General features: G+C 36.8%; 1 protein-coding gene across 5 annotated transcripts in view; it reads left to right on the plus strand.

The window, feature by feature from the left end:
* LRP6 (LDL receptor related protein 6) overlaps positions 1 to 13,089 on the plus strand; it is a 172,552-nt gene that overhangs the window by 137,044 nt on the left and 22,419 nt on the right. For all 5 annotated transcript variants that reach the window (XM_073789032.1, XM_073789033.1, XM_033867028.2 and 2 more), the window contains 3 exons: positions 2,104 to 2,306; positions 4,277 to 4,488; positions 5,362 to 5,552. In XM_073789032.1, the coding sequence (XP_073645133.1) occupies positions 2,104 to 2,306; positions 4,277 to 4,488; positions 5,362 to 5,552 (606 nt within the window). The remainder of the gene's footprint in view (positions 1 to 2,103; positions 2,307 to 4,276; positions 4,489 to 5,361; positions 5,553 to 13,089) is intronic.

Raw genomic sequence — 13,089 nt, forward strand, 5'->3', positions numbered from 1 at the left:
TTCTTACACCAGAGTAATACCTTTCTTTCAGCTTTGGGTGAACACTTGTGTCTTCAAAGGAGAGCTGAAGAGCTTCCTCCTACATCCTCCTCCAGCTTCTGCGTGTGGCTGGCTGTCTTCGTTGTGGGAATGCAAAACAGAGACAGCCTCATAGGACAGTTTTGAAAGCATTCTGCAGGAGATGAGGGAGTGGTGGCTAGAGGTTACATAAATTAGGATGGATTGAGGTTTACAAACTTGCATATTCTTTGTCACTTTTGTAAATAAGTCAAAACATTAGCTTCCTCTTAGAAATATTTAGCCAGCTGTAATTATTAATGTCATCCATAGACTTTGAAACAAGCATTTCTTTGGAGCCATATTTGGCTTTGTCTTAATCTACATTTCTAGAACACCTAATTGTGGAATCTTATTAAAGGTTAAAACTTGACTCAAAAAAAAAAAAAGTACCCAGTGAAACATACTTGGAGCCAAATATATATTTGATTATTTCCCAGGCAGGAAAAGTTGACACCTAAAACTGTGGGGTCTTTCTTCTAAGTTTCATTGTATGTCTTAGTATAAGCGGTGCTTATTTTGTTGGAAATTTAGAATTCAGAACTTTTTTTTTCTATTGTCTTGATTTACAAGAATGTAGTACTGCCAAAAAAATAATTCTTTAAAAAAAAAAAAAGATGGGAAACTTGTTAACTACTCTGTTGTGACCTGTATTCTTACTGCTTAAGGCATGGGTTCTACTAAAATTGCTGAAAATTGTTAAATCAATATGTTATGGACTCCAGGTAATGGAGAGTTCCAGTGGGATCATTGGAATACTTTCTAAATCTTCCAAGCTAGGTATGGACTTTTAGCCAGTGAGGAACTCAAAGCCGAATTTCAGTGTTGTGAATACCAAGTTTCTTTGTGAGAACCAGTGAATTTCTTCGGGATTTAAGCCAGTATACATTTGGGTGTAAACGTAAAGTCAACCAGGGAACCACAAATAATGGAGCTGTGAAGAATGGGGTTTAAGGGGAAATAAAGCAGGGAGTTCTGTCTTGGCCATTTATGTTTATATCCCTGAGAAGGACAAAATTCTCCTGGATTTAGGTGGTGACTGAGCAATGTGTAATTACAGAATTTTTACATATATTTTAAATGAAGATTTAAAAAATGCTATTAGACTTTGAAGTTTTTGGTAGCACTGCCAGATGCTATCCTTTTCTAGGTTAGAGATGCAGAGGCCTAGTCCCTGGGAAAGGGAAGTGTTGTCTCTGTTGCATTTTCCCATTTCATAAATTTAGGGCATCAACTTAAGTGTGCTTTTTTTTTTTTTTTTTTTTTACTGGCTCCCTCTCCTTGCAACCCACTATGCAAAATATTAAGCCTATATCTGCAACCAGTGAGGGTTGGTTTGAATCCTACTAATACCAAGTTTATTACTGCTACTACTGATAATAATAAACAGTAGTTATTTTTACTTGACATTTACATAATGCCTTACAATTTTTTGTTGAGGTATAATTGCCATAATGCCTTACAGTTTTTAAAGTATTTACACATATGTTGTAAAATTTTTATGGCAAGTCAATGAGCAGGACAACATAGCTATGACCTTATTTTAGAGTTGAGTAGATTTTGACTCAGAGAGGTTTAGGGCCTTAGTTAAGATCAAGTGACTAAATAGTGTGAGAAGTGAGACTAAAACCAATCTTGAAGTTTCTTCTTTGACCTGTGGAGACCCAGGCTTCCTTCCATCTACAAGAATTGGTTATGGAGGAGTTAGGATTATTTACTTGGCAGACAGGAGAATTTTGTCTATGTCTATTAAATGCTTCATTAAAATCAAGTGTCCTATGATACCGCTGTGGACAAGACAGAGAAGAAGTGGCTAGTTGGCTGTTATCATGGGGTAAATTCATAACTGGTTTGGTAACCAGAGTGCCGATCAGTGTTACCTCTAGGAGAGTTTCTGGAGGCATTCCAAAGGGTTTTATCTCAACCTTACCTTTTCAACATACATGTCTGTTTTGTATGAGATACAGACAACAGGCTGATCAAATCTTTGAGTGATACAAGACTTAGGGTAACTACGTTTCCTATTTACTTTTTTCTTTCTTTAAGCTCCAACTACTTTCCTGCTCTTCAGTCAAAAGAGTGCCATCAACCGCATGGTGATTGATGAACAGCAGAGCCCTGACATCATCCTTCCTATCCACAGCCTTCGGAATGTCCGGGCCATTGACTATGACCCACTGGACAAGCAACTCTATTGGATTGACTCACGACAAAACATGATCCGAAAAGCACAAGAAGATGGCAGCCAGGTAATTCAGGGCTGCATTCAAAATCCAGTTCTTCTGCCTAGTAATTGGACCAGCCAACCGTCCTATTTTACTGAAGTCTTGACTCCGCTTGTGTGTATGTGTGTGTGTGTGTGTGTGTGTGTGTGTGTGTGTGTGTGTGTGTGTGTGTGTGTAAAACTGAAATTCTGAACCTAGCAGCTTTTTTCCCTCCTAATGATATTTGAGTAAACAATTGTTTGATAATTCTATTAGAATGAAGATTGTGTTGTATTAAAATAACTTATGCTCATATATTAGTATGACTGTCAGTGCCACCTGTATCATTTATATAGTTTTTTTTTTTAATTCCATTTACATGGAGTGTTGGAAACTTTGAAATCAAATACACACTTGGTTCTGATCTCAGCTCTGTCACTCACTAGGATTCTTACGAACTTTTTAGCTGAAAGGAATGTAAAAGCCCATTACCACACAGTGGGCCCTCAATAAATAATAGTTGTATTACTAGTTAACTATTATTTAAAAGGTTCAGAGGATGGGAAACATAAAACACAGTCTCAGTAAAATTACATCTAGGATATGTTATCATTAGTCTAATCTTTTTTTGTTTTTGTTTTGGTAACTATTATTTGGTGACTATGGGATAGGAATGAAAATATTATCAACATGTCTTATCTGTGCTTACATTCTAGTCATGATTTACATACCACTGTCCATAATTCTTTGCTTTCTTTCTGTGTCCAAGCAGTATTAGACCGGGATTACTATAAATAATTATTTGTCATTTTCCTTTTAACAGTAATGTTAAGTTGCATTTTTAATGCATTAAAATTTAGGGAGATTAGATTACTTATTTTTCATGTCTTGTCTGACAAGAGCAAGGAGATAGTGTATTTAGGGCCGCCGAGGATCATTGAGGGGTGTAGTTGTAGCGGTGTACTACAGATGCACTTTACACGGTGTAGGCCAGGACCAATAGGCTGATAACTAGTTGATAGAAATTATAGCTGTTGTTATACAGCTGCGGACATAGCAAATAAATGAGATAGCCTTATTAAGGAGTGTTACCTCAGAGATGCCGAGTAAATAAAATATAATTTATTCAGATAAAACAGATGAACAAAGCCTCTCTTTTTGCTTGGCTTTGTTTAAGAGAAAATTTGGGGGGGGGTAGATTTGAGGATTAGAGAAGGACATGACTGATAGATGTGGTTTGTAGCCCTGACTAATTGCTATTGTCTCTAGAGCAGTTTCTCAGCTTCCGCACTGTTGACATTTTTGGCTGGATAATTCTCTGTGTGGAGGTCTGACGTGTACGTCATAGGATATTTAGCAGCATCCCTGGCCTCTCCCCACTAGAAGCCAGTTACAGTCTCATAGGCGTGACAATCAAAAATGGCTCTAGGGCTTCCCTGGTGGCGCAGTGGTTGAGGGTCCGCCTGACGATGCAGGGGGCGTGGTTCCTGCCCCGGTCCGGGGAGGATCCCGCATGGAGCGGCTGGGCCCGTGAGCCATGGCTGCTGAGCCTGTGCTCTCCAGCGGGAGAGGCCACAGCAGTGGGAGGCCTGCGTACCGCAAAAAAAAAAAAAAAAAAAAAGTCTCCAGACATTGGCCAGTGCCCCTGGTGGAGGCGTTTGCAAATGCAGAATCGCCATTGGTTGAGCACCACTGCTTTAGAGGTATTTCTAGAGTGTGGTTCTAGCCGCAGTTGTCTCTGGTTTACAGGGACAGCTGTCACCTTCTCACTCTCATTTCTGATCAGTGCACTATCAGCTTCTTAGAGCAACCAGTATGGCCTCAGCTCGCTCTACTGCTTTATGTTGTAATAACCAAAGGGAACATTTGAAATGTTCACTAAGAAATGTCGCTTGAGACTTGAGAGTTCCTTCTCAGGTGTGTGACCACGTAAGTATAAGTATTGTGAGTGGTCTCCTCGGAGCTGTCTGGCTTGGAATCCAATTTTCTGTGTGTGTTTCTTTTTCTTCCCTTAGGGCTTTACAGTGGTTGTGAGCTCAGTTCCGAATCAGAACCTAGAAATACAGCCCTATGACCTCAGCATTGACATTTATAGCCGCTACATCTATTGGACTTGCGAGGCCACCAATGTCATTAATGTAACAAGATTAGATGGGAGATCGATTGGAGTGGTGTTAAAAGGCGAGCAAGACAGACCTCGAGCCATTGTGGTAAACCCAGAAAAAGGGTATGTTACTAAGGTGGCATCTGAAACCCTCATCAGCCTTCCTTTTCAGCCCATGTATATTCTTGCTTTCTCTGATTTTACTGTCTAGAATTTCCTTCCTTAGTCACTACTGCTTTAATTCTAATTTCTACCCATACCTCCAGGACTGTTTGAACTGTGACATCCTCCGTGAAGTTTCCCTTGATCTGCCCCACCCCCAGCCAGATGTGACATTCTCCTCTCTCAAATACCCACCGCTCTATGTCTGTACCTCTCTAGTTATACTTAATCCTTTCCACTTTACCTTATACTTGTTTTTCAGTCTTATGTTTTCTACTAGATTTTAGGTTCTTTTATGATAAGAACTAATATGCCTTCTTTCATTTAATATAGAGCTTTGCATTTAATAAATTATACTTACTTGAATCTGAATGAATGATAAGGAATTCAGCAGGGAAAGTAGCTTACTTCAAAGGAGTTACAGGAAAAAGATGAACTATAGAAGTTAAATATAAGAAATGATTCATATATGACGTATTTTCAGTTATGAAATAGACTCATAGAGAAGAAAGTTAAAATTTTGTGTCCAGATCTCTCTGATTACTGCTATTTTATTTATTATATTGTATTATTCCAAAAGCATAAGGCTGCCTGTATCTAACACTTTGTTTTATTAATTCCTTAAAGTTAACTCCCTAAGAACTTCTGTGCACCCTTTGTTACTATTATTGAAATTGAAATATATCCCATGACCTTCAAAACATACGTTTTAAAACGTTTAAAATAAGATTTAAAAATATTATTTTACTTCCTTTTGTCTTAATCAACAGCAGTATTCTCATTTTGTGTGATTTCTTACTTTGGTAAACTTATAGTTTCCTCCTTTCTCTTCAGGTATATGTATTTTACCAATCTTCAGGAAAGGTCTCCCAAAATTGAACGAGCTGCTTTAGATGGAACAGAACGGGAGGTCCTCTTTTTCAGTGGCTTAAGTAAACCAATTGCTTTAGCTCTTGATAGCAGATTGGGCAAACTCTTTTGGGCTGATTCAGATCTCCGGCGAATTGAAAGCAGTGATCTCTCAGGTACCCAAGAAATGTGTTTCCTTATTTTGATTTGAGTTATTGAGATGATTCACCAATAGCATTTGTATTTTCCTTCTATTGTATTATTTTTGTACACATTTCTTTACAGTTTTATTCACTAAGAATAGTCAGCATCAAGTTGGTTGGGAAGCACTTTTTCTTTAACCATCAACATGATTACTCCATTTTTATGTAATAACTTGCGAATTTTCTTGACTTGGGCTCCGTAAATAATATGTTTCTAATGCGTCTCTTCTCCTTTTCTAATTCTTCTGCTCTACTTTGTCTTATCTCTGGCCTGAATTCTAGCCTATGATTAGTCTCCTGCCTGCTGATTTTTTCCCCCCTGAAAGTTTACACACTGTTCCTAAATTAATTTTCTGAAGCATGGTTTCTAATCATGTCACTAACTATACTAAAAAAACCCTTCAGGGTACTCTTAGAACCTGAAGAAAAAAAGTCTGGTTGCATGCTTAAGTTGGTATTTTCCTTTCACAGACTCATCCTCAAGCTCAAATGATCTTAAGATTCCTGGTGTGTTTTAATGAAATAATTTGTTTGTCTTCAAATATACTTTTTACTTTCTCATTTCTCAGTGGTCCTCTCTTTACAATCATGTTTATTCCCCTACCCCCAATTTCTGAAGTCCAAATACTCTGTGTGGTCTCACTAGCGATCAGGAAAATGAAATTAAAATAATACACTATATCTATCAGAGTCATAAAATGTGGTGTTGATTATTCCCAACATTGGCCAGAATGGTAGAAAATGGCATGCTCTCGTACACTTTTGTAGAAGTGAAAATTGGTAGAACCTTTTTGGAGGGCCATTTGCTGGTAACTTTCTCTTGCGTATAGCAGTCTTACAGAAACACTGACCCTGTTGTACAACGGTGTTTGCTGAGCATTATTTGTAATAGTCTATCACAGAGAAATACATTCTAGTATATCAGGGGTATGAAATATTACAATCATTCAGTAATTATTACAGTCATTCAGTAGATCTGTGTGTACTGACATAGAAGGATGATTTTTAAAATTAAGTTGTATAGTAATGTTTATTAAGATTTAGTTTTATTTGAAATTTAAAACCCTATTTTACACCCACACACATATAAATACACATACACACGCAAACTATATACTATATATACTGGCAAATTGCCTCCAAAAATGTGTGTACCACACACACACACACACAGACACACACACAGACAATATGTATACTATTAACAAAAATATAGGTATGTATTTTTGTATATTCCTTGAGAAATATGCAAACACATAAACCTTGAGAAAGGTATGTAAGGTTAGCATACTAATATGTTAAGAGTATTTATTTCTGTATCATATAAGTTTCATATTTTTGCATATATGTGTAACTTGTTTAAAATTTTAAGAAATTCTGTCTTTTCAGGTTCAAATGCCTCCCTTCCATTATGCCTTCTTTGATTCCAAACAGTCATGCACTCACTTTGCGTGTGTATGCACCCACCTTGCATAGTATGTTCCTTCCCTTACCTGATCACATGTATCTCTTATATCCCCTCTCGTGTGTATGATAGTTATTTATTATAACAGTGTTACAACTTTTTCTAGTATTTAATGTGGGTTTTCCCCCTTCTTTCCTTTTCTCTTTTTCTCTTCGTTTATGATGTTTATTTTTTGTTATAAAAGCGGCACATGTTTATTAAAGACAGTTTAGCAAATAAAAAAAGAAAATCCAAAACACTATCATTATTTATTTTTAAAACATCTTTATTGGAGTATAATTGCTTTACAATGGTGTCTTAGTTTCTGCTTTATAACAAAGTGAATCAGCTATACATATACATATATCCCCATATCTCCTCCCTCTTGTGTCTCACTCCCACCCTCCCTATCCCACCCCTCTAGGTGGTCACAAAGCACTGAACTGATCTCCCTGTGCTATGCGGCTGCTTCCCACTAGCTACCTATTTTACATTTGGTAGTATGTATTAGTCCATGCCACTCTCTCACTTCGTCCCAGTTTACCCTTCCCCCTCCCCATGTCCTCAGGTCCATTCTCTACATATGTGTCATTATTCCTGTCCTGCCCCTAAGTTCTTCATAACCTTTTTTTTTTTTTTTTTTTTTTAGATTCCATATATGTGTGTTACCATACAATATTTGTTTTTCTCTTTCTAACTTACTTCACTCTGTATTGACAGACTTTAGGTCCATCCACCTCACTACAAATAACTCAATTTCGTTTCTTCTTATGGCTGAGTAATATTCCATTGTATATATGTGCCACATCTTCTTTATCCATTCATCTGTCTGTGGACACTTAGGTTGATTCCATGTCCTGGCTATTGTAAATAGAGATGCAATGAACATTGTGGTACATGACTCTTTTTGATTTATAGTCTTTTCAGGGTATATGCCCAGTAGTGGGATTGCTGGGTCATATGGTAATTCTATTTTTAGTTTCTTAAGGAACCTCCGTACTGTTCTCCATAGTGGGCTGTATCAATTTACATTCCCACCAGCAGTGCAGGAGGGTTCCCTTTTCTCCACACCCTCTGCAGCATGTATTGTTTGTAGATTTTTTGATAATGGCCATTCTGACTGGTGTGTGTTGATACCTCATTGTAGTTTTGATTTTCATTTCTCTAATGATTAGTGATGTTGAGCATTCTTTCATGTGTTTGTTGGCAATTTGTATATCTTCTTTAGAGAAATGTCTATTTAGGTCTTCTGCCCAGTTTTGGATTGGGTTGTTTGTTGTTTTGATACTGAGCTGCATGAGCTGCTTGTAAACAAAAGACTATCGTTATTAATGCTTCTTTTTTTGTCTATTCATGTTTTATTGTTTGTTTTTCCACCCTTAATTATGAAATGGTTCCAGCATACAGAAAGTGTAGAATTTCTGCCATCCATCTTTGTCAAATCTTAGTGTTTCAACAAATAACACATAAGGGAATCCCCATAAAGTTAACAGCTGATCTTTCAGCAGAAACTCTGCAAGCCAGAAGGGAGTGGCAGGACATATTTAAAGTGATGAAAGGGAAAAACCTAAAACCAAGATTACTCTACCCAGCAAGGATCTCATTCAGATTTGACGGAGAAACTAAAACCTTTACAGACAAGCAAAAGCTGAGAGTTCAGCACCACCATACGAGCTTTACAACAAATGCTAAAGGAACTTCTCTAGGCAGGAAACACAAGAGAAGGAAAAGACCTACAATAATAAACCCAAAACAATTAAGAAAATGGTAAGAGGAACATACATATAGATAATTACCTTAAATGTAAATGGATTAAATGCTCCAACCAGAAGACACAGACTGGCAGAATGGATACAAAAACAAGACCCGTATATATGCTGTCTACAAGAGACCCACTTGAGACTGAGGGGCAAATACAGACTGAAAGTGAGGGGATGGAAAAAGATATTCCATGCAAATGGAAATCAAAAGAAAGCTGGAGTAGCAATTCTCATATCAGACAAAATGGACTTTAAAACAAAGACTATTACAAGAGACAAAGAAGGACACTACATAATGATCAAGGGATCAATCCAAAAACAAGATATAACAATTGTAAATATTTATGTACCCAACATAGGAGCACCTCAATACATAAGAACAAATACTAACAGCCATAAAAGGGGAACTCGACAATAACACAGTCATAGTAGGGGACTTTAACACCCCACTTTCACCAATGGACAGATCATCCAAAATGAAAATAAATAAGGAAACACAAGCTTTAAATGATACATTAAACAAGATAGACTTTATTGATATTTATAGGACATGCCATACAAAAACAACAGAATACACATTCTTCTCAAGTGCTCATGGAACATTCTCCAGGATAGATCATATCTTGGGTCACAAATCAAGCCTTGGTAAATTTAAGAAAATTGAAATCGTATCAAGTATCTTTTCCAACCACAATGCTTTGAGGCTAGATATCAATTATAGGAAAAAATCTGTAAGAAATACAAACACCTGGAGGCTAAACAGCACACTACTTAATAACCAAGAGATCACTGAAGAAATCAAAGAGGAAATCAAAATATACCTAGAAACAAATGACAATGAAAACACAATGACCCAAAACCTATGGGATGCGGCAAAAGCAGTTCTAAGAGGGAAGTTTATGGCAATACAATCCTACCTTAAGAAACAAGAAACATCTCAAATAAACAACGTAACCTTACACCTAAAGCAATTAGAGAAAGAACAGAAAACCCCAAAGTTAGCAGAAGGAAAGAAATCATAAAGATCAGATCAGAAATAAATGGAAAAGAAATGAAGAAAACGATAGCAAAGATCAATAAAACTAAAAGCTGGTTCTTTGAGAAGATAAACAAAATTGACAAACCATTAGCCAGACTTACCAAGAAAAAAAGGGAGAAGGCTCAAATCAATAGAATTAGAAATGAAAAAGGAGAAGTAACAACTGATACTGCAGAAATACAAAGGATCATGAGAGATTACTACAAAGTAACTCTATGCCAATAAAATGGACAACCTGGAAGAAATGGATAAATTCTTAGAAATGCACAACCTTCTGAGCCTGAACCTGGAAGAAATAGAAAATATGAACAGACCAATCACAAGCACTGAAATTGAAACTGTGATTAAAAAATCTTCCAACAAACAAAAGCCCAGGACCAGATGGCTTCACAGGTGAATTCTATCAAACATTAGAGAAGAGCTAACACCTGTCCTTCTCAAACTCTTCTAAAATATAGCAGAGGGAGGAACACTCAGAAACTCATTCTACGAGGCGACCATCACCCTGATACGAAAACCAGACAAAGATGTCACAAAGAAATCTACAGGCCAATTTCACTGATAAACCCACACACATATCGTCACCTTATGTTTGATAAAGGAGGCAAGAATATACAGTGGAGAAAAAGACAGTCTCTTCGGTAAGTGCTGCTGGGAAAACTGGACCAGCTACATGTAAAAGAATGAAATTAGAACACTCCCTAACACCATACACAAAAATAAACTCAAACTGGATTAAAGACCTATATGTATACCAGACACCATCAAACTCTTAGAGGAAAACACAGGCAGAACACTCTATGACATAAATCACAGCAAGATCTGTTTTGACCCACTTCGTAGACAAATGGAAATAAAAACAAAAATAAACAAATGGGACCTAATGAAACTTAACAGCTTTTGCACAGCAAAGGAAACCATAAACAAGACAAAAAGACAGCCCTCAGCATGGGAGAAAATATGTGCAAGCCAAGCAGCTGACAAAGGATTAATCTCCAAAACATACAAGCACCTCATGCAGCTCAATATCACAAAAGAACAAACAACCCAATCCAAAAATGGACAGAAGACCTAAATAGACATTTCTCCAAAGAAGATATACAGATGGCCAACAAACACATGAAAGAATGCTCAACATCATTAATCATTAGAGAAATGAAAATCAAAATGAGATATCATCTCACACCAGTCAGAATGGCCATCATCAAAAAATCTACAAACAATAATGCTGGAGAGGGTGTGGAGAAAAGGGAACCCTCCTGCACTGTTGATGGGAATGTAAATTGATACAGCCACTATGGAGAACAGTATGGAGGTTCCTTAAGAAACTAAAAATAGAACTACCATATGACCCTGCAATCCCACTACTGGGCATATACCCTGAGAAAACCATAATTCAAAAAGAGTCATGTGCCGCAGCGTTCATTGCAGGTCTGTTTACAATAGCCAGGCCATGGAAGCAACCTAAGTGTGCATCGACAGATGAATGGATAAAGAAGATGTGGCACATATATACCATGGAATATTACTCAGCCATAAAAAGAAACGAAACTGAGTTATTTGTAGTGAGGTGGATGGACCTAGAGACTGTCATAGAGAGTGAAGTAAGTCAGAAAGAGCAAAACAAATACCGTATGCTAACACATATATATGGAATCTAAAAAAAAAAATGGTCAGAAGAACCTAGGGGCAGGACAGGAATAAAGATGCTGACCTACTAGAGAATGGACTTGAGGACATGGGGAGGGGGAAGGGTAAGCTGGGACAAAGTGAGAGAGTGGCATGGACATACATGCACTACCAAACGTAAAATAGATAGCTAGTGGGAAGCAGCTGCATAGCTCAGGGAGATCAGCTCAGTGCTTTGTGACCACCTAGAGGGCTGAGATAGGGAGGGTGGGAGGGAGGGAGACGCAATAGGGAGGAGATATGGGGACATATGTATATGTATAACTGATTCACTTTGTTATAAAGCAGAAACTAAGACACCATTGTAAAGCAATTATACTCCAATAAAGATGTTAAAAAAAAATCTTAGTGTTTGGCCATATTTTCTTTTGAACCTTCCTTCCTCCTCTCTCGTGGAAAAAAAAAAAAAAACATTAGGGAGAATTTGAAGCCCTTGTGTATCCCTCCCCTGTTCTGTTTTCCTCCCTCTTTCCTCAGAGGTAACTTTTGATGTGTTTCTTTGCCATGCATGTTTTGCTTTCTCTCTCTTGCTCGTTCTCTCTCGCTCTCTCTCTGTATTTTTTACCATGTACACGCACACATTTAAACTTCTTTTCACTTTTTAAAATTAGTATAAGTAGTCTCATGTATTCTTTTGTCACTTGCTTTTTTCAGATATATCATGGTTTTGAGGTGATCCCTGTTGATCCACAAATCTATGTCAGTTATTTTCAGTGCTAAATAGTATTTCATTGATGATCATTCTACAGTTTCTCTATTCTGCTATCAAAACTGCTATTTCCAATTTTTTGCCATTAAAAGCAGTGCTGCAGTGTTTATTCTTATGTACATATTTGAATATTTCTCTGTGGCCTAAACTTAGTAGTGGGATTGCTGTCTAATGTGGTATGTATATATTCAACTTGACTATATCTATTCAGATTGCTCTCCAAAGTGATTATATCAGTTTAGAATACCCACAGTTTTGCATATATAGAAGTATATGAGCTTCTCCTCCAGTACTTGGTACTTTTAGACTTCTGAGTTTTTACCAATCCAATAGTTTTAGAGGTATATCTCATTGTTAATAAAGTATGCATTTCTCTATTTGAATTTGAGGTTAATTTATTGGTCATTCATATTTCATATGTGAATTGCAATTCGTAGTTTCTGCCCATTTTCCTATTGCTGATTTCTAGAAATTCTTTATTCAGGATGTTAATCCATTATCAAATTACATACATATTGGTGGAGAATTGTTATGTTTAAGGAATTCAGTCTTTTCATTCATGACTGTGGGGTATCCTTCCATTTATAAGTCTTCTTTAATAATTTTTGGTATGCCTTCATACTTTCTCTATAGAGAAAGATACGTATTACATAAATCTTTCAGTTTGTGATTTACCTTTTCACTCTCCCAGTGGTGTCTTTAGGTGAAAAAAGTTATTTTTATTGTAGTAAAGTTTATTAATTTTTCCCTTTATGATTAGTGCCTTTTATGTTATATTTAAGAAATCTTTGACTTCTGCATAGTCACAGAGATACTTTCTTGTGTTTTTTCCTAAAATGTTTTTGTTTAACTTTTCTTATTTTAGATCT

Source organism: Tursiops truncatus, chromosome 11 (assembly GCF_011762595.2).
Source record: "Tursiops truncatus isolate mTurTru1 chromosome 11, mTurTru1.mat.Y, whole genome shotgun sequence".
NCBI classification, from domain to species: Eukaryota; Metazoa; Chordata; class Mammalia; order Artiodactyla; family Delphinidae; genus Tursiops; species Tursiops truncatus.